Genomic DNA, 25,864 nt, shown 5'->3' with positions numbered 1-25,864 from the left:
TTTTCTTCAAAGCTTCTCCAGATATTCATACACATCGATAAGAACAGTGTGTCCCTCTGAGATCAATGTGTTTCTCTGTGAAATATAGTGTCTCCCATTTGGATAGTAAACACACTGGGAATGTTTTTGGCAAGAAGCTATTCTTGGGAAAGATTCATTTTTCAACACCACCAAACTGTGGGAGCCTACCAGTTGTTTTCTGTTTAGACAGTGCACAGAATCCTTTAGGTTCGCAGGTATGCCCAAGTAATTGCTTCATTACTTCAAATCTTGTTTCAGAGTATCCATAAAGTAAATCGCAGTAGCTACCTCTATACTGAGGCAAACAAGTATTACAGTAGGCAAATGACTTCCATTTCTATGCTCATTGCTTAAGGCAAACTTATGAGCAAGAAAATAATCTTTACTTCCACCTGGATATACTGTTACCATCCAAGGCTATTACGCCTCTAAGGATCACAAATGAAATATTTGAAATTGCTAAAACTAACTGAAGCTGACATTATCTCAGTGTGGGGCTATAACACACAAATGGGCACCAGGCAAACATAAAAAACACTTTTCAACCAACTAGTTGAAAAAAATTGAAGCAATTAATATAATAGCAAAGCAGCAACAAGAAATATGATGTAGACACATATTGAGAAACAAAGACATTCTGTTTACAAATGAAGCCACAGGCTTGCACATATTCTACCAAATTTACATCAAATCAAGAAGTTTCGATTTCCACACAGAGTAGAAACATTAACTATGAACTTCAAGCATTTACACTACCACATCTTAGTGCATCACAGCCTTCATACCTCAAGGTAACACTTAAATAAACTGATTTATAGATGTGCTTGACAGCCTACATGCCTGCCTGCAAAAGTGATTGTATTCACACCCACTGAAGCCTGGGGACATACATTTCCTGGAAGAAAAAGAAAACAAACCATTTATTTTATTGTTTAATCACCTTAGTTGTAATTAGGTAAGGAATTACACTTTTACTTCAAGTTATTATTTTATTACTTCAACTTTATTTTTATTTTAACATGTCTCAAATGCCTTCTCTTCATCTCTGAAGATACTTTTGTGGTGATAAGAATGAGTTCTTATTTGACATACTCTGGACAGACCACAGTGGACCTCTCTACAGGAAACATTCTTGTCCTCCCATCACTACTATAAAAAAATTTTTGTGGAACTCATAACACAGGACTGTATCTATTAAGCTAAATTATCATTTTATTATGAAAGCACCAACACCGCATTCTTCAAAATTACTGGAATTTTATTTGCCTCAGGCTTATGACTTGCAACCAAAGACATTGTGCAAAGAAAGCAAAGATTAAGTACACTTTAGGGAAAAGGTGATAATCCACATTGGTAACATAGAAGATCAGTCTGATGAAAGAAGCCATCCATTACACTATATAGATTGCAATATTCAATAGCATTTTTCAACCCAACTTTTTTAATCAAGGAGAAAAAAGTTAAGCAAAGTTTACAGTAGACAAATTTGATACAATTCAAAAAGCATTTTTCTGAAGATCGTCAAGCATAAAGTGAAAAAACATAAATGGGACAAGATGGATGAAGGCTAACTACTGTACAATTATAAGCTATTAAACAAAGTTGCATATATGTACCACAGTGTAAAAAAAAAAAAAAAATAGTACAGAACAAATAAAAACCTTGAAAACTGCCTGATGAAAAATAAAATAACCAGTGACTTTTAATGGCTTCTCCTGGTTATCAATGCTACAAAAGACTTTTTTTTTTTTTTTTTGTCTCTCTGATGCCACTGAAAAACTTCCTATCAAATGATAAAACCAGGCACAATTAAACCATTACCAAGCTAAACCCAGCCCATAGAAATATACTACCAACCCACATTTTCCATCAAAAGCTTTTTTTGTTGCTTTATTGTTAAGTCTTTGAGGCCCATTTGGTCACAATATGTTACATTTTTTCCTTTTTTACACCATGATATCATATGTTTGTCTGGCACTACCCTAAAGCTAATTTATAGAGAATGAGAATACAGAAACAACCCAATGTCTATTTGACAAAATGAATTCACTGGGCATAAAATAGGAGAAGGGAGAAGAGAAGGGAAGGGGGTCAGTTCTGCCAAGAAAATAAACCCTATGGATCACTCATCATCACTTCCGCTTGCTTCCGACTGGTCCTAGAGGTAAGAGACACAAGACAAGTCAGAAATTCTTTGCCAGCTATTCTGTGGAATTTGTTAAAGAAGAAAAAAGAAAGAAAAGGGGAGAAAGATGACAATTAAACTCACAAATCAAGACAGCCTTAAGAAATATACTGTTAGATATCTAACATTTCTCTTTCATGACATTTAATTCAGTTGCTGCAGGCTTCTTTAGAGAAGAAAAGACACTGTGTAAGGAAACACCAAATTTTCTGTCTACACGGACATTTAAAAACAACTGAGAAGAGGTCTGCTTTTATTTGTTCCATTAATAGAAAAACCCACCAAAAAAAAAAAATCAAACTAAGAGTTTCTCATTTGGGGATGAAAGCAAACAAACCATGAGGCTTAAAGTTACAAAGAAAGTAGGAACAACTCCAAGAAATAAGCTCCAAACTTCTTAGACTTCTTGTCTTTCAGCACAGGGCCCAGATCTCCTAAGCACACCCAGATACAGTTAACACCCTTGCCAAATTCTCTCAGGATAATGAATACACATTAAATACGTGCTTAAGCATGAATAGGTGAGAATTCTGACAGCAAGCAAGACAGGGTAGAGACGTAATCACTGCAACCACTTCCACAGTCTCAGTGAACGAAACTTACATTTTCATCTTGATCCTCATCACTATCATCATCACTCACAACAGGTTTCGCTTTTGCTCGGCTTTGCCTCTTCTTGCCTTTCCCTTTCTCCCGACTCTTTTCATCCTTCTTATTCAGCTTGATTTTGACTTTCACTGATTTTGCTGCAGAAAGTAAAACAACATATATGAATGCATTTTTTTTTTAAAAACAACATAGCCACTCTTCGCTAATTCAATAAAATAACTACTGAAGATCACTTATCAACTTCTAAGTGCTGTCTCTATTCATAGAAGTTCTCCCCTGGTAGCAACCTGAAAAGGTACTTTCTCTGTTCTTTATCTGCACTGTGGAACAATCAGAGGTTTGGCTTTTATTTCTCTGCTTCTTGATAGTTATAACAATGATTTGTATTAAGCCATAAACAACTTGAAGTTGACCATGTGCATCTTCTTTTTCACTTTCAGAATGCATGGTGTCCACAGGTATTATCTGGTTTTGTGAGGAGATGCACACCTGAAAATACTTTCTTATTTGCACATAGACATGTATATGATTTGTACAAGCAATCAATTGTGTTATTTTAGACCACAGAAATGCCATGCGAAGATAACACATTTGGAGTATACACCTTTCTGAAGGTCATGTTAAGTGTCTGATTTCCAAATGAACTGCTGAAATGTCATGTTTTGCAGAACTGCTTGCTGTACTTGGAAGAGCAGTTCAGGGCACAGTACTATACTTTCTGTAATAAGACAGATTGGGTACCTGGAGAGCATGGGTAGGAGTACTGAGTGGCATAAAGGGGGAATAAAGGATGCCTCCTTTTCTACTACATCATGTCTGATTCTGCAGGGATTTCATGTTTGGTGGTTATGTTTCCACTGAGGAAATCTGAACTGACAAGGAGACCTGGAAGACAGTACTGAGATTAGGCCCTTTGTATGGGCAATCCTGGCTCCATTTTGGCCATCAGTATGCTACGACAATTTCAATACACTAGTTAATCAGTGGAACAGGATATATGCAGCAGATTAAAATTCAAACTAGAAGCAAAAGACAAATATTTTCACCTAGAGGGATAATATATTGTCAGAATATTTCAAGAGGGGATAAGAGGTCTCTTCTTCGAAGACATGCTCCAGTTTTTCCTGCACCAAGCCCTGAATTCCAGCCTAACTTTACGCCCAGCCCAGTCTTTTCTTACAGATGGGCCCTCTGAAGAATTGGTGTCACCTCCTACTTCTGAAAGAATCTGGAGTTCCACTTCACTCCTCTCTCACTGAAGAATATTTGCTACATCTTCTGGTTCTTAACTAGGTGATGATTTTTGTGTGTCACATCATGCCTGAAAGGTTGACCACCTATGAATAAAGGTTGTATCTAGCATTTGCAGGTAGTTGTAATTAAAAATAACATGAATAGGATCAGAGGGTTTATCAACACTTAAGGCCAGTGAGACCTGCTCCCACAAAGCTCTTCTGTGATTTGTTTCTGGCTTAAAAGTAGTTTACTATACTCTAACAAGTACAGCAATAACACAAAGCAACAAGAATTAAGCTGAACGTCAACACCCAAAGCAGAAAACTTTTTAAGAAGTTACTTTCTTTCATAGAAAATGGATTCTTACAGCAGAAACTAGAACAACTAATTACCCTTACATATACTTTATCTTCTCTACCTAGCAGGGGACTCACATTCTGACTCCGACTCATCTTCATCATCATCATCTTCATCATCATTGCTTTCATCCTCACTTTCCTCTTCTTTGGCAATCTTCTGTCGTGCACTTTTGAACACAGACTGAAGAACAATGGAATCCTCATATATCTACGATATGAATACAAATCTATGTCAGAGCTGTAAAGTCAAGCAACATCAAAAATTCACAGTATAGACCTTAATTTCTGGTGCAAATCCACAGAATATATGTCCTTTTCAAATTACAAGTAACACTGCTCATTGCATGCATTTTAAAATAAAAGCCAACATTAACTTTTGGCTTTCTGAATGAAGAAATTTGTCAGTGACTCACAAAAATAGAATTCTTAAAATATATTACATTTTAAATGTTCAGTTAGAGCATTTTTCTTTATTGTTTTTATTACCACAGGAGCTATTCTGTATTTTCATTAGATTATAACAGTCTTGAAAACCTGCCAATGTGACAGTCTTCAGCAGTAAGCATCTCAATTAAAAAAATGAATTAAAGTCTAACAATATACTTGATAATGTCAAATGACTAGCTCTTGTGTTAATTATCCTTAGTTTTTTATATTTTTTTTTTCTAAAATCCAAAGTGGCTACAAGGAAAGTAGTTTAACCCAAGCAGATCATCCCTTCCTTCTCCTGAGATCTAAAAAGACTGAAATATCAGTGCGTTCTAAACTTATCGCCTGTTCTTGAACACAATGTAACCTTGTTAAGTATCTTTCACAAATCAGATTTTCCATTTAACCTCTACGATTTTTTCTACATTTTCAATTTAGCCTCACATCTACAAATGAGAGGACTACATTTGGTTTGCAATGCATTTCTCAGATTAGCATAACAGAAGGCTATGGCCTTCTATAGGAATGCATACCATAGTCTTCCTAATTAACTGAGGCTTCATAATCATCTTAACAAAGAAGCTTATATATTTTGCTTTGTAAGATGTCAGATGCCAAACACTGGACAATTCAGCGCTGAACAATTAAGAATAGTTAACAGAAAGGTACAGAGTCATAGACTGTATTTCGTTTTCTCATCGTCCTGAGCTGAACTACCTTAGCTGCCACACTATTCCTTCTGCTTAATTAAACACTTTCTTGTATAAAGGGACATCCAATAATTGCAAGAAAGATAATGGAGGGAGTTTTGGTGGCCATTACAATCTGTACATTAAAACTGATAAAAACACTAATATTTTGCAGTTTCATTAAAATGAATTAAAAAAACTCAGTTCAGATTACTTTATGTGAAATACGTAATTTTTTTTCAGTTGATCACCAAGTCCACTTTAGAAAAATTCCCTCTCAGTACAGATTGTTCCACATTCTTTAAGTACTCCCATGCTCTCTGTTATGAGATGTTTGACTGCTCTTGAACATGGTAAAAGTTGTTTGTTGACACCCATAATACATAATGATTATGAATGTTTTAAAATGACTTTTTTTCCTTCAGTTGTGTGACATGAGTATGCTGTTAGACCCCAGTTTTTTTTTTTTCCTGGAAGTCAAATCATTATTGATGTTGTCTTATACCTACTGTTTATAAAGTGTGCTATCCTTAGAAGCTCCCTGAGTTCCTCTCAAGTGTGATTTCTTTTTCTGTCCCATAGGCCTAGCATATACGATTGTTCTTAAGAATTGCTCTTTCAACTAACTTTGCTGTCCTTTCTCAGACCAAACACCTTTCTAAGACAAGAATAGTCAAGGAAGAGTACGGGATTCTATTTTTAACTCCAGACACTACATATTTAACAACTTGCTATGACCCAGACTTTTTAACAAAATTTCCTAGAGAAATGAAGTATTTTTAATTTTTTTAACCTTCTTAATTTGGGATTATCTGTAGATATTCAGTAGCTAGTCTGACCCAGAAAAGACTGGGGGGCTGCATCAGGAAAAGCTATGCAAATAAAAGATTTCTTATTCTGATGAAAATCCGATTCCAACAGGTATCATCAACGGAACAGCCGTGACAGTGGAACTTCCTTCAAAATGAGAAAAGCAGTGACAATGGAACTTCAAACTATGCAAATTTTTAAGACAATTTTTTTTCTGTTTCAATAGATAAATATTATTTTTAACCCCTTGCATGTCTGGTTTTTTTTTGTTTGTTTGTTTTTAGTGCACACACAAATAATCTAGTTTACTTAAGTAAACTGGTATACTGGTATGCCAGAGCAAAGGTAGAACCAAACTATCACAAAGAATATAAAGTAACCTTAAAATTGGAGAACTGCTGCAGAAATACCCCATAATTCATTGGAAATAAAAATTAACATAGAGAACATAGCAGACAAGCTTTAAAAACAAACAAACAACAACAATAAAAAACAACCAAAAATAAGGAAACAGAACAAAGCAAAAAACTTTTATACCAGTTATTTGGGTTTCGTACTATAAAAAGTAATACTAACTCTGGTAGTTAATGTTGCTACGTTACAATGGAAAATAATTCTGCAAAACTGTGATACAGGTTGGCTTATTTCCAAACAGCAACAAGATCTACTGAACATTTCTACCCATTCAGGATTGTTCCTGTCAATTCTAACACCTCCACCTCCCACTGTGTGAGACAAATTTCTCATCTGTCATCCAGATTTTGTAGTCAGCATCCTTTAGTGTCAGCATCTTCTGTTCCAAATTCACAGCACTACACACATTCATTTGTGTAAAACATTTGTTTAAGTTGACAGATTTTGCCCTCTAAACCTCTAAGACTCAGCTGGGATTCATTATTACTGACTGTCAAAATGGACACTGATCTTTCAAAAAAAAAAATCCTTGCCAGAGGGTTCAGAGAATATAAAACTTTATACAGAAAGCTTTACTGCTGGACAGACCTTGAATTTCTATCTGCCACTACTAGAGCTGAAGTGCTCACTACTAAGCATTTCATGTATATCTGGTACTAAACCATACTGTTACATCTTCTCCTTCTGTCATCCACTCTGGTAAGCCCAAGCTGATGAACACGAACAGTCATTTATTATAGATTCAAATGGTTCTGCAGCAGCTCTGAACTACATACAGATCAGAACAAACTGATCTCAGAATCAGACTCCAAACCAAATTCACTGCAGCTGTGACCAGAGGACTCTGGATAACTGTAAGAATTTGGACATTTTTCTCTATTTAAAATAAGAATTCAAACACAGGGTTTGTAGACATAAATATAATAAACATAATAATTATTTAAGAACCGAAATTCTTATCCTTAACACACAGAAGTTCAGTCAGACCTGTGATCCCTCCAGATTGAATGTCTGAGCATTGTGACACAGCAACATGACATCCTTCTCCAGGTCTCCAAGACTCCGATACTTATGATTGCGAATTCTTTCCTGTTGTATTTGTTGAAGAAAACAGGAAGTATGCAGGGGCAATGGTACAGAGAAAAAACAGCAGACAGGACATTGAATTAATATTTGATTTCAATACATCAAAAACTTTCTCTTTTAAAACGCTACCTCAGCAAGCATCATGACAACTACCTGTTTAAAACAAACAAAGGAATGCTAAAATGTACCATAAAGATATTACTCACAAAATCACACCATGGTAATAAAAGCAAAAATCATGCAATTTCTTTGTGGAGTGTAAGGGACAAAAGCCACAGAAATTGAGCTCTTCTGATAAAAGACTTTCCAGTTTCTTCTTCCCAGCACAGAAACAAATAAACCACGACACAAATGAAACTCAAATAGTTTCAACATCACCCAATGTGCAACAAGTTGCTTAAACCCCATCTGCCAAACTGTTTAGATCTAGTCTAGCTATTCCAAGACCCTAGTTTAAGGATGTCTATATTCCCCTACAACCACTACATTTTTGCAAAAAAATATTTTTTACTAAAGATTTCCTTATAGATTTGCGATTGGTTCTTTAAAAAAAAGACAGATGTCATCTCTGAAAGTGATATTTATGTCACTGCTACATTTTGAAATTACAATGATATACTGCAATATAAATGAAACAAAATCCATTACAAGGGATTTAACACTGCTTGAAGTACAAGCCACAAACAGAGGTACATACAATATTCATGCTGTAATTTTAATACTGAATGCATATTTGCCCTGTCTAACAAAAAGAAATGTAGGAACCTCTATAATCCAGAATGATCCTACCTTTATTTTTTTGAAGTCCACTGGCTTCCTAATCAATTCATAATACTCTGGTAGTTCTTTCCTAGATGGGAGCTGAATGAAGACTTCACTTAGCTGCCGTCCAGAACTGTTGAGAAAAACAAACTTGCGATGTTAAGAAATTACTACAATTCCCTCCACACAAACCCACAGAGAAGAAAAAAAAAAAAAAGAAATGTTTCTTTCAAAGAATTGGAAATTGACATATGGATTATTATCATTAATAATAACATAGTAATTTTAATTATTTCATAAACAGAATTATTATTAATAACAACAATTGTAATAATAGAGATAATTGATTTACAATTTAATACAAATCCTTGTGCTGTTTTCCTAACATATCACCATTACAGGAACACGTGACCTCATGGAAGCAGGATCAGGACCTGACTCTGAATTCTTCAGTGGTTTGCCAAGTGCAGTCTTACCCCTTCCTTCATTTTGTTTTTTAATTTTTATCATGTCTCTTTGCTGTCACTGTAAGTTTATCTCCTTCTTGGTCATTTTATACTTGTTTTTTTACATCCTAGTCATAGCACACCATTTGTTCATAGAATCATAGAATCGGTAAGGTTGGAAAAGACCTCCAAGATCATCTGGTCCAACCATCACCCTACCACCAATACCTCCCACTAAACCATGTCTCTAAGCACCACGTCCAGCCTTTCCTTAAAGGCCCGCAGGGACAGCGACTCCATCACCTCCCTGGGCAACCTGTTCCAATGCCTGACTACTCATTCTGAGAAGAAATGTCTCCTCATTTCCAACCTAAACATCCCCAGCTGCAACTTTAGGCCATTCCCTCTAGTCCTAACACTAGTTACCTATGAGAAGAGGCTGACCCCCAGCTCCGCACACCTTCCTTTCAGGTAGTTGTAGAGAGCAATAAGGTCACCCCTGAGCCTCCTCTTCTCCAGACTAAACATCCCCAGTTCCCTCAGCCACTCATCACAGGACTTGTGTTGCAGACCCTTCACCAGTTTCGTAGCTCTTCTCTGGACAGGGCCTTGATGTCCTTCTTGTAGTGAGGGTCCCAAAAGTGAACACAGTACTCGAGGTGCAGCCTCACACCAAAGCAGAGTACAGGGGGACAATCGCCTCCCTGGTCCTGCTGGCTACACTACTCCTGACACAAGCCAGGATGCCGTTGGCCTTCTTGGCCACCTGGGCACACTGCTGGCTCATGTTCAGGTGAGCATTGACCAATACCCCCAGAACCTTTTCCTCTGCACAGCTTTCCAGCCACTCTGCCCCAAGCCTGTAGCGCTGCATGGGGTTGCTGCGACCAAAGTGCAGGACCCAGCACTTAGCCATGTTGAACCTCATCCCCTTGGCCTCTGCCTACTGACCCATCCTGTCCAAGTCCCTCTGCAGGGCCTTCCTACCCTCTGGCAGATCGACACTTCCCCCCAGCTTGGTGTCATCTGCAAACTTACTGAGGGTGCACTCAATTCCCTCATCCAAGTCATCAATAAAGATATTAAAGAGGATGGGCCCCAACATCGACCCCTGGGGAACACCAGTGGTGACTGGTTGCCAGCTGGATTTCACTCTGTTCACCACGACTCTCTGGTCCCAGCCGTTGAGCCAGTTTTTAACCCAGTAAAGAGTGTACCTGTCCAAGCCATGGGCTGCCAGCTTCTCCAGGAGACTACTGTGGGAGACCGTGTCAAAGGCTTTGCTGAAGTCTAGGTAGACTACATCAGCCTCTCCCTCACCCACCAGGTGGGTTGTCTGGTCATAGAAGGAGATGAGGTAATGGTCAGACAGGACTTGCCTTTCATGAATACATGCTGGCTGGGCCTGATCCTCCCAGTGGTCCCTCATACATTGCATGATTGCATTCAAGATCACCTGTTCCATCACCTTTCTTCGTACCGAGGTCAGGATGACAGGCCTGTAGTTCCCTGGGTCCTCTTTATGACCCTTCTTACAGATGGGTGTCACATTAGCAAGTCTCCAGTCATCCGGGACCTTTCTAGTTGACCATGACCACTGATAGATGATGGAAAGCAGCCCAGCAATCACACCTGCCAACTCCCTCAGCTATACTGATTTCTATTATACCAGATGCTGACTGCTATCAGAATAACTAAATGTTACAATAAAGAACATTATTAATTCTCATTACTGAGTGTTAGCTTCCTGGGAAGATCATTCTAACTGTACTGAAAATCACTACTGTGATTTGTACTTCCTCAATCATCTGAAATAAATTAATGGGTTATGTAAAATCGTCTCATACTCTAGGAACATTTCCTATCATTTACAGGTGTTCAGAATTTCTAAGTTTTCCAGATTTCCTATTGCTAACCCTTTATTTATAGCTATTTTGACACTTACAAATTGAAGGTTTTTTTGTTTGTTTGATTGCTTTAAATCTTCTCATTTGTGGCTTCACAAATAATAGATGACTGTAAGTCACCTGGAGAGGAAATGTGTTAATGGTGCTTACAGGCTTCCTTTTTTTTTTTTTTTCCCCTCTGTGCAACATTCTTCTTGTCACATACAAAGCAGCAGAAAAAAGCTCTGATGAGATGAACTGTAATCCGTTGTGCTTAGCATTCACAAGCATTCCCTGCCAAGTTCACATGCTTGCTTCTCTCATGACCCTGATTTCTCATTTCCACCTTTGGATGATAATTTAAACAAACCAAACCCTCATAGGAGTTGGACAAGGTGAAGGCTGCTGCCAAGTCTTCACCTCCACCTGAGCTTCTCTCTTGCAGTCACCCTCCATAACAGTGTCGTATCTTATTAGACACGTTAAATTGACAGTGAAATACAGGTTAACTGAGGCAATTCTGCGATGAACAATATAAGGATGATAGAAAGCACTGAACAGCTCTGTCCTTTATGTAAATCATGAATGCCTACCATATCATAGGTACCTCTTAATGCCTGAGAATCTTTGGAGACACAAATTTGCTTAGGGAACCTGAAAGATCAACGAACAAGTGGGAATGAGCAGAATTTTCTCATTTCCTAAAGAGCTGTTGCTCACCTAATTCAAGATTTTTTAATGTTCTTATTTAGTTTTGGGACACTTTGGCTCCTTATATACCTTGCATCAGAGAGAACAACAAATATAAATGTTTAAATCATAGCCTGCTAATCCGTGGTGTTGATTCAATATCCTTGGGACAACCTGGCACATAGAGTATTTTTCTCTCCAGTGCTAGCCTAGTAAATGCCTCTTTCTCATCCTGACAACATTTTTTGACTTGCAGCAGCAGACAGTAACTGCCAGATGTCTCCTGGCAGTTGATGCAAGATCATTGCACATGCAAACACACTTCTTGGTGCTGCTGCTGCACAAGGAGACAAGAAGGTGTACTGTGCATCTTGGTCAGGGAAGGTAATAGTCATGCCTATCTACCCTATACAGATGTTGGTGTAGACAACCTGAAGACTACTTGCACCTCACACTCCAAGCAGTTTACTAGCAACTTCAGTCAAGAGATCTAGTTTACTTGGGAAGCACCCTGTTACTGAAATAGAGGAAATCATAAAATGACCAGATAATTGTCATCCCAGATGACAAGCCACTGTATCTGCCATCTCCTTAGAACTGATTCACATTGAAGAGTCAAATCGATTACTTTCCTGCTTTCCCAGTCAAAGTGGGAAGTGTCTATATTATGGATTTAAAGGCACCAATCCTGTTAACGATCCCTGTCAGTGACAACATCATGTCACACGACAGAACTTGTCATCATTTCAGGCTGCCCTCTTAAAGAGAAACAGAAAGCAAAACAAAAGCAATGCATTAAAAACACACTACACAATTCACTAAATTAATAAACTACACAATTTACGAAATTAATTCCTACTCTTCCGGAAATTGAGGAATATATATTTTTATATATATAGTAATACATTGTTAATAAAGGGAAGTGCTGAACACTCTCAGCTGCAACTGAGATCATTGACATTTTTTCTGAACCTATCAAACACTAAGTACTCTGAGAAATAAGATCTCTGGTGCCCAAATTGTTTCATAAATTTAAGTCTCTAGTCTCTATTCTTTATATGTAAAATGCGAGTAAAACATTGTGAAGAATGACAGCGCAATATTTTGAAAAAGTTGTGTGTCTGCAAAACATTCAGACTCCCTATACTCATAAGCATGATAGAGAAGCCCAGGAGGAATCTGGCCATGCATTAAGTGATCATTGCCCATCTTCTACACACAAGCCACAGGCACAGGCTCTGTGCAAAGCAAAGCACAGGAAAGCAAAGCAAACCACAAGGCTGTAACACCATTATACAGCATACAGTAATGTATGTTCCTACGATAATAGGAAACATTAGGTTTACACCTTTTTATTTTTTCCTGTTATGTCCTATTTTCTGTGTGCTTGACTTGGCAAATTTTAAATGCTTTTAGTAAATCTGTACAATATACTTGTGTATAATATAGATACAAGCTAATCCTTTTACAATACAAAAAGTTGCTTTCAAAACTTTGTGCAATGTGGATTTGGTATGCAGAGGGACTGAGTTGTCACTGCTGTGTTTTCAACTTCACCAGCATTCTTCTAACAGAAATATCTATTTCAGAAAAAATACTAAAACACTGATGCTGGTGTTGCTTCAATTACACTTCAGATTTTTAACAGCAAATATAACCATCTTTAATCTTATTTTAGTATGAACAGTTGCTAATAATCTCCTAATTTTGATCAGACTTTAAAACATGTTGGGCATATTTGCCCTATTAAAAAAAGGTCCCGTAACTAACTATATATATATACACGTTTATCTCATGGCTACATAATTCTTCCCCCTCCCTCTCCTTTTTACATATACACACACCCCCTTATATTGTGTTTTATATGAAAAATTTAATGGTAGTAAATTATTAAAAAGCAATATCCTATTTTCAAGATATAAATCTAGCTAACTGTAGTTTGTTCACACATTCTATTAAAGGAAGAATGCCATAAAAAACCTTCAAGCTTTTGCCTGGTATAATTAATTACTGAGAATCATTTAAGGTCATGAGTGGAAAAAAAAAACATTAAGTGCATGAAATATGCAACAGACAGAAGACTAGTGCCCAATTTTGCCTACCCTGATCAATAACAGCATATTCTACTGTACCATTTTTATAGAAATGCCTCTCACAAAGAAATGTTACCTTCTGCTCCCTTTGTATACAACCACATATACTGTAAACGAATGTGATCTTTTCTGACAATCTCAGGTGGCTGTGTTATGGGTACAACAGGAGAAAATGAGTAATTATTAGTGGAACACTGATTTTAATTCTCATCCTCAGTTTTAGAAAATAATAACCACAACTGCCACATAAAAAACATGCGCAGTAAAAAAATCACTTACAGTTGCCTAGCAACTAGCAGGATACTTGCTGAAGGGAAGAAGGACCAGAATAAATTATTAGAGCTCACTGCAAATGAACTAAGAGTGACAGCTCACTGCTACTGCAGTACCTCAACACATCAGTCCTCTATGTGCTCACATGCAAATACTTACATGGTATGCAAGCTCGTTAATAGATAACTGATCATTTTAAAAAGATTTTCACTCAGAAAACTATTTATGCTCAGTGCTTCCAATTTGCTCTCAGTTTTGTCAAACTACTTACAAGGTACATTAAGTATATATTTCCGCTCATTTAGTCAGTATTATCTTCAGTAGAATTAAATGCAGAAACCATTAGGCCTAATTTATAAGTATCTGCTTTTGTACCTTTTTTCCCTGGCAGTATGTGGCCACAAACAAGCCGCTGCTCACCTGTCAGAATTTCTACTACTATTATATCTTTTTCTCTTTCGGAGTCAAAAAGGAGAGACAACTGCGAAGCTGAAACTGCGTAACATTCTCACATTTCTGGCAAATTTCACACTTTTTAGCAAACACTGAAATTCAGCAGAGAGTGCTTAGAATGAATGCTCACAACCAGAACTACCCCGTGCACAAACTGCACCTCCTATTCAAGTGTAACTAAAAATGATGTTTGTTAAAAACAAACAAACAAACACAAATTGTGTGTGTGGAAAAATTAAGAGAGCATAAATACAGAGGAATGACCTTACTATGTGAAAACTTCAAACCACAATCCAGATAAGTATTTATATATAGTATATTAATATATATATATAACTACTCATTTCTGTTAAATGTATTTAGCAGCTCTTCTTTTTTGGAATTGACTATAGTAATACATGGTGGACCTGTCCCTATCAATGAACTGGAAATGGGTAGAAATACTAATTCCTGATTTTGACACATGGCTATATACTCCATAGCTTGGGATTGGGTATAAACAAGAATTATTTCCTTTGCATGTTTGAATACTCAAGAGTACCAGTTGGCATAATTAATTACTACTTAGATCAGTAATGGCTAATTACATTACTCACCATTCTTCAACAGTTAAAAACTGGCAAATTCAGAAAACAACTGGAAAAATTCTGAATAAAATCAATTTCAAATACACAGAAAAATACTCTCTCCCTACACCCTGTCAAAATTGGAATACTGTGGCCATTAATTTAAGCATTTTAGCTTTAATGAGGCAGTGATTGAAATACTAGGCATCACAGACAGACAAAGTCTGTTGCCAAGGCACAAAACATGGGTAGGACACAACAACCCCAGCCTCCAATTTTCTTATCAGCTTTCTTAAATGTGGTCAACTGCTACCCACAACAGGGCGGAGGCTTTGTGAAGCTAATGGGTATACCATGCAAGTCCTTACTTTATTTAAGGCTGATGAGCAGAGCAGAGAGGAGCTGAATAACAAATGTAAATCACTGCATACAACTGAACTGTTAGGGTCCTGGGGCTCTTAAGTAAACTCTTGCTAGCTAAACAAAGCTCATGCAAAACAGCAGGTGCACCAAATTGGCACCTAAGCAGTTAATATCAAACTGATGTGAGGCAGAAGAGGACAACAGATTTGTATATAAGTTGAAGGATTATGATTATCGATCTTTTTTTTTTTTTCCACTTAATTCTAACAATGAGGAAAGGGAAGCAAAACTTACAGCATGTCTTCCTCTGTAACAAAAAATAAAGGAACACCATAAAAAGAGGAAAAAATGGTTCTGGAAAGTAAGCATGCATGTGCATGATGGAAAATCAGCAGCTGGGGACTTGAGCATTTGGCATGCAAATTCCTTATTCACGGAAAAAGACATCGCTCTCCAGTAAAATTGTTCCTGCTTTCAAAAGGCTGAACTACGCTTCCTGAAAACATAATGTACATACAACACTAATCTCTGCATTATCCATTCCTAATTTTAGAGGGGATAGAAGACAGGTTAATATCATCAGAACTAGAAATGAGTGATGGTAATCTCAACTGATACATTTCAACTCACCCTCTTCTAAACAGCTGTATATAGCAAGATTTAAATGAAGTGCAAGATCCGTAAAGGCACCTAAGCACTAGTTTAAATGAAGCAGTAATTTCAACGAAATAACAAATTAAAATAAATTGAAATTATTTCAAATGGAGCCCGCAAAGGCAATGAATATATTTTACATTAGAGAATCAGGATCAATTGTGTAACTGGAAAGGTGTTTCCAGGTCCTTGAATCTAAGACCTTGGTAACAAACAATCACGCAAAGTTTTTTAATCAAGGAACAAGTCCTAAATCTAGGTAGGTTTTCCCATGACACTACTCCATACAGAAGCGTGTTTCAGAATCTTTTAGTTACCAACTTGAATATATTCCTGACTGCTTACACTCATATAACCTTGTGACCACCATTCTGTATGTTATATAGTTCTATATTCTCCCTGTGTTTATGTTTTGTTTCCTAGCTGAATTTACTGAGAGCAATTTTTTCCCTTCTCATGTTGTGCTGTGAGAGGATAAACAAACCAACCTGTTTCTTCTTGCAAGACTCTCCCAAATTCGAAGTAATTATTTACACTTTCAATATAAACTAATCTTTCTTGAATGGAAGGTATTCAAGAACAGCAATCCAGCCACATTGATTTCATCACATATAATGACATCTGTATTTCCTCATCCATACTGGTAACAGTGTAAGGGCCAAGGTTTTTGTGTGGCTTTTTTTTGTGATGGACACATCACGGATAGATGGACAATACTGATTGCTCATACTTAACTTCGATCAATAATTTCTCGGTCTAGGTCTTTCGTTTTCTATAATTTCCACATAATGAGCTTCCAACTCAAGGAAAAGTTTCCTATTTTTAGTCTGTAACTACATTTTAATGCAGTCTGAGCTACATTATTTCATGCCAGTTCTTTGACTCCAGACTTAACTGTGTTCAGTCCTCCATAAATAACATGCTATATTCCTTTAATATTGATACTTTTGAACTTCATGTTTGGCGAGTACACTCCCCATTTTAAAACACATATATTATGATCTATGCCAACACCAACCTTTCAAGAACTTTTGTGGCATCTTCTTTCCAGTTTAATACTTTGTTGTTGTTAACACTGTCTTCAGTTACATCTCAATCTTTTTTTTTTTTTTTTCCCCACTCAGATTAGAAAGCTCACTCATTAGATCTCCTCTTTCATCTGAGCTAATAATTTTCCTATTGGACCCTAACAAATGCTTTACCAAAATCATGGAATCATCTAGGTTGGAAGAGACCTCCAAGATCACTGAGTCCAACCTCTGACCTAACAAGTCCTCCACTAAACCATATCACTAAGCTCTACATCTAAACGTCTTTTAAAGACCTCCAGGAATGGTGACTTGACCACTTCCCTGGGCAGCCTATTCCAATGCCTAATAACCCTTTCAGTAAAGAAGTTCTTCCTAATATCCAACCTAAACCTCCCCTGGTGCAATTTTAGCCCACTCCCCCTCGTCCTGTCACCAGGCACATGGGAGAACAGACCAACCCCCACCTCGCTACAGCCTTCTTTAATGTACCTATAGAGAGCGATAAGGCCACCCCTGAGCCTCCTCTTCTCCAGGCTGAACGATCCCAGCTCCCTCAGCCGCTCCTCATAAGACTTGTTCTCCAGACCCCTCACCAGCCTCGTCGCCCTTCTCTGGACTTGCTCAAGCACCTCCATGTCCTTCTTGTAGTGAGGGGCCCAAAACTGAACACAGTACTTGAGGTGCGGCCTCACCAGAGCCGAGTACAGGGGGACAATCACTTCCCTAGCCCTGCTGGCCACACTGCTTCTTATGCAAGCCAGGATGCTGTTGGCCTTCTTGGCCACCTGAGCACACTGCTGGCTCATATTCAGCCAGCTATCAACCAGTACTCCTAGGTCCTTCTCTGCCAGGCAGCTTTCTAACCACTCATCTCGCAGCCTGTAGCTCTGCTTGGGGTTGTTGTGCCCCAGGTGCAGGACTCAGCATTTGGCCTTGCTGAACTTCATACGGTTGGCCTCATCCCATCAGTCCAGCATACCTTGGCTACAAAATCAGCTAGAAAGCTAGTCTTGCCTGACAAATCCGATATCAACTTCTATACGTCAGTCCTTTGAAAATCCTGAGATTTCTGTCACTCAGAGGCCTGTTCCCACAGATGAATGCAGAAGTTCATTCTTCTTGCAGAAGAAGAAGAAGAATATTCCATTCCTCTTGGTAATTTTACTATCCATGTTCTCACTATTACCATAACACTATCCATTCTCCCTTTGGCCATGGCCAATGGCCAATATCATTATCTTTACTGAGAACCAAATAAGAATCATTTAACTTTGGAGTTATAAATATACAATCTTCATTTAATCTCTACGTCATCCACACTGCACACTAGCCCTCCTTCTTTCCTTGTTCTCATTTTATTAATATAAATGAGTAACTATTTTCTCAATGTTCAACATTTCCTGCAAATTTTAATTAACGTTTGGGAATTCTCACTTTCTCTCAACACTTCTTTTTCTCTTAAATGACAATTTTGAAATTGCTTCAGACTTCCTCACCATTATTTCTAGAAATATCCTTTATTCTTCCTCTCTTTCATCTAGTCAGCCTTTTCCCAGAAGATTATCATTCTCTTTGACATTAACATTTCACAATTCTTCTACCTTAGCAAACTCCAGACCTCGCTCACATTCAAACTTATGTGGTCTTCTGTTATCAAGCTGTTTTCCTTAATTTATCAAATCTTACTCGTTCCTCAATCTGTCCATTTAACTTACAATGAAGAAAGCAGATGATTTAATCCAATGTTATTCTGCACAGTTGTATTTCCCCTTAGCAGATGCCATGCCAGCAAAAAGCTAGAACTGCAAAAGCTGTAGTTAGAAAAGCTAACATAATGCAAAACCATCTAAAACTGTTTCTCTGTCATAACCTTACTTAGGACATTTTTCCTTGAAGTCAGAGGAATATGACCATCTTTTCTATCTTGTTTTTCTTCCAGTCCAGATTTCTTCTTCCTTCTAAGCCATTATAGATGAAACTTAATTAGTCTTCACTTATGATGGCGAAGCAATGTAAAAAAAAGAGAAAAAAGGCTCTGCATCTATAGTACTGCTCTGTATCTACAGCTGATAATAGGTTTTATCATTTGATACTCAAAGCTGAGTAATAGTGCATGGGTACAATTTAGCAAGGTGAGCAGTGAATTCAACATGCATTTTTATTTCTTATAGAGTTGAAGCACTTGCCCCACATTTCTGCAAACTGAGGCATGACTATTTGTCTCAACAATAACATAAATACAAAGATATGATAAAGAAAGGTGTATCAACACAAAGAAGAGCTGTAAGTACATCACTCAGTAGTGGAATCCAAAGCACGGCAGCCTGCAAGAAACCAGTGCGAACTTGACAAGGACCTCAACAGCTCTCACACCAAAGAGTCCAAACAGAGCTGAAGATTTTAACAATGCATTACAACTTTGGCCTTTTCTCCTTCTTTATTATTTCTTTTATTAAATGGGATACACCTCCAAGAGGAGATGACCTCAATGCTAAATTCCACTGTCTTGCATACAGCTCTTTAACCAGGCTTTACAACTAGTTGTGTATCTATCTCTGAGTTTTGTTTTCAAAATGATCATATGCCGCATTCCTTTACACTGAACACTTACTTCAAATGCTGCCAGTTTGTTTCTTTAATCTTATTTTGATGTTTATTTAATAACTGTGTAGCTCAAACTGCAGTTCAGTAATGATTACTGTTTGTATTTCTGTAGCCTTTAGCTCTCCTAGACATAAGCAACCGAACCTATTTTGTTGGATGCTTTTTAAATAAAGAAGGAAAAGATTCTACTCTTCCCAAAATGCTTACAAAAGAACAAAAGACAGGAAAACAATCATAGAATAGCTTGGGTTGGAAGGGACCTTAAAGATCATCTAACTTCAACTCCCCTGCCATAGGCAGGGAAAAGTATTAGGAAAGTATTTGGAGACTTCTCTATATCAACATTATCTAGAACCTCCACCAAAAAAAAAAAAAAAAAAAAAAAAAAAACCACTCAACTACAACTCCATATATCTGTGAGATCCATGGAAAAACAGTTTTTTAAAAGAAAGATTTTAATAAGAATGGAGAAGTGGTTCTTTGTTTACAAAGAACTCTTCTCAAATGCAAAGAGAAACATGAGAGAAAAAACAGAGATATTTAGTAGTTTAGCAACACATTGTCTTGTTTTTTTGTTTGTTTTGTTTTTTATTCCTTCCCCCTCCCACCTCCCATCTGCTGCTAATTAACTGTAACAAAACTTTAGACTAAAGATCATCAATTTGCTTTTGACAATGTAACTAAGGCCAGAGATAGTAAGATTTTGGATGGCTCCACCTTTTGGGATAAGATCAGCTGTCTGTGGTCTATATTAACCCTCTGAACTTGCACAATGAAGAGATGAAACTTTTATTAGCACTGAAAATAAAAGCCAAAGACAGTTTCCAGCATTCAGATACTAATACAGGAAAGAAAACAACAAATCCACTTTTCTCCCCAGATGAAGTTCATTGCCTTTCCTTCCAATTAACCTGTCCCTCTATACTTGCCACAATTTCTTTCACACACACAAAAGCCCAGACCTGAAAAAACAGGAACCTGCAACAAAGCTGAAGGCTTCCAATGCCTAAAATCCACTTAATTCTAAATCTGCAAATCCTGAAAGTGTTCAAACTCTATAGTAACCCTAAAAAAAATTAAAAAATTAAAAATTGGTGTTAAGTAGTGAAGTTTCTTGGTGCCTAATTTTTCAAATCTTTTCTGTCCCAACCTTCACAGGACTGAAAGGTTTGATGTTGGTTCAAAAACAAATCAGTATACAGGAACTTGGAATTCCTCTGCAGAGTTCATCACATTTAGGAGCTCAGTTTAACAGGTATTTTTAATTTCTAACTGTCCAGGGCACAGTACAATTTTATCAGTGGCAACCAATTTGGTCTTGCAGAATTGTGAGACATGCTCCTGGGAGGGTGACTGGTAGGCCTTTTCACTACATAATAGTACAGTAGTTACTTGTGTGGCAGAAATCAGATATGAACTTCCTGGGGCACAAGCAACAGGCAGTCTTCTACTTCCCCAGTAACTATCAGTTACTATCAGTTACTATCTCCAGTCACAATTTTATGATATACTGGAGGTCAGCGGAAGTAACTTGCTCGCTATTTTTCAAATGAGAAGTAGAAGCCCTATTCAGAAGTGCCTGGCTTGAGGAAAAGGTTCAAGGCCAGGGATCCAAAATGAAAAGAGATGCTTCCTTATTATTCCCTGATTGGTATATCTGAACTTTCATCACTTTTCAGCTTCTTTGCTATAAAGTAATAGAAAGCTGAATATACGAAGCTTGTAGTGAGCTTCCTGGTCATCACATTCATTGCTCTGAATCCGGTTATGATGCAATAAATTTTTCAAAGTACTCTAGAGAGAGCCCACAGATCACAGAATGCTTCACTTCAACAGTTATGTGACAAAAAGGTCAGGCTTGGTATCCTTCACCACACACTAACCCAGTTAACTTTACAGCCACACCCAGAACAGTAGCTACAAAAAGGAAGAAGTGCAACTTGCCATTTGAAGTCACTTACTCCGAAAGTTCGTTTATATACAATCTTGTATTGTTATAATGGTGTGGGTCACTTAATACAAACACTATTTGATTATCTCTGAATGCATTTTATATAAATGTAGCTTAAAATGGTTCTTTATATGACTTCTGTAATTCAGTATATGGCAAAGAAGGGGTATATACACAAGAAGGCTATACTGATTTTTGGGAAATAGAAGCTGAGTTCAAAAACGCTACTTCCTTAAACAAGTCTGATTCAAAAGCGCTATTAATTAACAGCTCCTCATTTTCTTCCTCACTAAGCAAAGATCATGTTCAGGTTGAAAACCTGCAAAATAGATATCTTCAGATCACATTTTGGATTAAAAGCTACATTTCTTCCTAAGGTTAAGACACTTAACATTTTATTACACTGAATTGACAGGACAACCAGGCTTCTAGCTCATCTGTAGAGACAACATTATGCTCAGTATTTCTGTACTTTTTCCTTTGGTAGGTCAAGGGCTGGCAATTTATTCAAGGGCCCCTTACATATTTTGGTCAATCTCACCAGTCATGGGGAGAACTTGCATTAACAAATCTGTGGTCATGTATTTAAAGAGATTGATACTGATACTGGCTGTACCACTAAAGTAAGAGCTCAGTGCCTTATTTATTTATTTAATATTTTTATTTCAACAGCTTCCTATCAGGTGGGTCTTTAAAAACACTCTGCATAAAAGAAGACTTACAGGATCAGGTCCTAAGTAGAATTACTTTTTAGAAATGCTGTGTCATTAATTCCTTCTAAAGACTGACAATAAAACTGAAGCTGTTAAAAAACAGAGAGGGAAAGAGGGGGAGAGAGGGAGAGAGAGCACACTCACCTATCTTTGTAGTTTATCACAGTATCAATGATAGCATTCATTTGTTTTGTCAGTTTGGGTGGGTTAGGTGACAACTTCTCTGCAGGAGGCCTGCCTCTTCTTTTCTTTGCTTTCTCTCCATCCTCTTTCCCAGAATCCTTATCCACATTTCTTCGTCTCTTCCGTTTTTTAAGCCGCACTTCCTCTTCCATCTCTTCCAAATTGCCGTCTTCAATTGCCTGACAACCATGGATTCAAAAAGTATGATTAAAAAAAAAGACATACTGCAAAGGGAACTAACAAGCTACATTTAAAAACAAGAATGCAACCCACAAAATACAGATAACTCAACTCTAAATATTCAGTTTATTAAAAAAAATGTTCAATGAAGAATTGAGTTGCTAGAAAAGAGAAACTGAACATTAATTTGTTCTAAGAATCCTGTTACCATCCAAATAAATAAATATTTATCTGAACCTTGAATTCCACTCCAAGTCATAGTTTCACACAAATTGAGGGCCTGTGGTACGGTGCCAGTAAGCTTACAGGAAACAGTCATTTGTTCACATCAGTGGCAGTTCTCAATTATCTAGTGCCATGCAAAACAGACTTTGATGTCACATGTTTTCAAAGAGGACAGTCTATACTGCACTCTGTTCCCCAAACCAGATCACACACAGTTCTTTGGTCAGACAAACAACACACAGACACTTTATGCAGTAACAAGTAACACTCAGCTTCTCTTCCAAATAGTTTGAGTTACAAATCACCTAGCCATTAAAACCAACTCTAAAATGTGTAATTCTATTCTAGAATAGTAACTAACAAAAGGCAAAAGGACTGACAATACAATGCTTTGTTGTAAAAAGCACTCATAAGATAGGATGCAAAAAAGAAAAAAAAATACAGCACACAGTCACAAACAATGAACACCAGTTTCAATTACCTGTATGTATGCTTTTAACCAGACTCAGCAGCACCAAACAGCGGGATTAAAAAAATCACTAAAAAAAAACAAACTAGGAATAAAGGAAACCTGTTCACACAGTGACTATCAGATCCATGTAATACACCAAGAAGATGAACTTTTCTTGCTTTGGGAAAACCAACGAACAAACAAACAAAAAAAAGGAAAAAAGAAAAAAGAGAACTGAAATTAAAAATAAAAAAATACTAAAGAATCTTAAAACTAGGATTTCTGATTAATGCTTTCTCAGAACATAACTGATGTTGATATTTGTCCCTTTTGCCTCTCAATATTGCCTGGAGTACATGCAAATGCTAATCACTCCTTTCTCGTAACTGAAAGAGCTCTAATCATAAGGCAATTACCTTCATTTTTCCACAGCACCAAACATGGCTAATATTTATGATCATGTGAGCATAACAATCTATATAAAAAGAGTGATTACAGCCCAGACATAATTTCTTTCAATTGTGTACGATGTCTCTTGAAAAACGTTTTGTGAACAAAACCTGGTACACAACACAAAACAACCTGGCATGTTAAAAACACCAGTGGGATTTCAAAATCTGTTTCCTATGCATTCTCCGATGTACAAATCCACAGAACAAACACGAACACAGAATCCTGAGGGACAGCCTGAAACTAGGCCTTAATAATCAAAAGACAATTTACATCATGCTTCCACAGCACTCAGATAACCACTATGAAGGAGGTTTGAGATCTGATGAGTTAGGAAGAAAAAAAGAATTAAAAAAAAATCTGCACACAAATTCATTAATATTCATTTGGCTAAAGCAGGACACCCACGATAAACCACTGCAGCTAACGAAGATAAAGAAAAGGAAATTTCTCTGCATATCTTGGAAGCTAGAAATGCTAATAATAAATGCAGCATGCAAGGCTGTCAACAGTTAATGTCATTGCTCTCCTTAAGCACTCAGTTGTACATAGAAATACGGAGAACACCGACTTTTGATGTGTTACACACCTACACATGCCTGTGATGTAGTTCTACTGAATCTTCAAGACGGCAATGAAAAAGGATATTTACCTTACCACTATCAGCAGGCCGGCTATCGGAAATCACAGTTAGTGGGGATAAAATTAACAAGCCAGCAAAGCAGCGAGCTGCTAGTCTCTTCATCAGCTGATCAGGAAAAAAAAGAGAGCTGGGGAAAGGCTATGTTTTCATATACAAGTAATTTTATTTTACTGAAAATTTAATACTGAAAGGATTGTGGATACTCAAATCTGCTGTTTCATTCTACCTACTACAAGGCCCAAAGCCTTCCTCCTTCAGACTGCTTTAATATTGACAACTACTTATCATATTTTTCCCCTTATTATTCTAGGCATCTAAATTAGATTTTTAGTTGGGCAGCTATTTATTGTTTCTAGCATTTTAATTGCAATAACAAAATTAAACAATTTCATGTATGATTTTAAAACTAAAATAGGTTGCATGCATTTTAAAGAGGTATTTATTACAGAAAACATATTCCTATTGCTCCACAGTAAGCAGATTAGGTTTTGGTTACTGAAATAGACAAAAAGCTATTCAGATCGAAAATAAGTTAAAAACAAACAAGTAACCATTTTAGCTTTGGTATCACTTTGTTGTCCTTCAGAAAATGGGTATTCACTCAATTATAATATATTTTCATTTCTGTTTGCTTGTTAAATGTACTACCCCCCAAAAGTAACAGTCATGCTATCATCACAGAGTGTACTGACATCTTATTTTAGAATTCTGCATATAGTTTTTGCTTGGAGTACATAATAATTTTAAATAAATTATGACAGAGAAGGTAAAAATATATTTTTTAACACTCTATTTAGTAATGTACTAAAAACACAAAATAAAAATAAAACCCAAGGATGCTAACATATACTCTTGCACTCTTAAAATTAGGGGCTAACGGGTAGTGAATTAATTCCTAGCATAATAAAGAACTTCTAAGGAACACTAAAATCTCTATACTTACTACTACAAGGTAAAAATATATCAGTTGATTACTATACTCGGATTTCAAACTATGTGCACAGACTCGGGCAGTTTTCCTTAATTTAAGGCTTAACCTAAGATCTCTTTTGACAGCACTTGAAAACCAATGTGAGAATACCAGCAGTCCAAAAATGTTGTTAATGTGATACCTAATTAACATTAGTTCCTAAATAGCAAGTTTACATTTTGGATATAAATTGTAGTATATAAAACCAAATTTACAAGTTCTGCTGCCTCAGAAGATGACTTAAAACTACATCGTAGAAATCAAGTATCAGCAGAGGTGTTAATGGTCAGCGTATGTCTACACATCTGTATGAACAACAAAATATCTACTAAACCAATTCAACTAACAGACCTCTTTGTTCTAAAAGAGTACTGTCCTAGGGCTGAAGTGCCAAACCAAAGAGAATTTCCTTCCAAACTTCTACTTTCATTATAATGCA

The 25,864-nt window shown here is 36.9% G+C and overlaps 1 protein-coding gene across 5 annotated transcripts in view; it reads right to left on the bottom strand.

Moving 5' to 3' along the window:
- Nucleotides 1-1,258: 1,258 nt before the first annotated feature.
- Nucleotides 1,259-25,864, bottom strand: part of SMARCA2 (SWI/SNF related, matrix associated, actin dependent regulator of chromatin, subfamily a, member 2) — a 124,659-nt gene continuing 100,053 nt past the window's right edge. For all 5 annotated transcript variants that reach the window (XM_035565860.1, XM_035565859.1, XM_050716493.1 and 2 more), the window contains exons 29-34: nucleotides 22,468-22,685; nucleotides 8,628-8,733; nucleotides 7,740-7,841; nucleotides 4,486-4,618; nucleotides 2,810-2,952; nucleotides 1,259-2,179 (exon numbers count right to left, since the gene is read on the bottom strand). In XM_035565860.1, coding sequence (XP_035421753.1) covers nucleotides 2,144-2,179; nucleotides 2,810-2,952; nucleotides 4,486-4,618; nucleotides 7,740-7,841; nucleotides 8,628-8,733; nucleotides 22,468-22,685 — 738 coding nt within the window. In that variant the 3' untranslated portion in view covers nucleotides 1,259-2,143. The remainder of the gene's footprint in view (nucleotides 2,180-2,809; nucleotides 2,953-4,485; nucleotides 4,619-7,739; nucleotides 7,842-8,627; nucleotides 8,734-22,467; nucleotides 22,686-25,864) is intronic.

Source organism: Cygnus atratus, chromosome Z (genome assembly GCF_013377495.2).
Source record: "Cygnus atratus isolate AKBS03 ecotype Queensland, Australia chromosome Z, CAtr_DNAZoo_HiC_assembly, whole genome shotgun sequence".
NCBI lineage: Eukaryota > Metazoa > Chordata > Aves > Anseriformes > Anatidae > Cygnus > Cygnus atratus.
The sequence above is the reverse complement of the archived record's forward strand: the minus strand, read 5'-3'. Positions and strand labels throughout refer to the sequence as shown.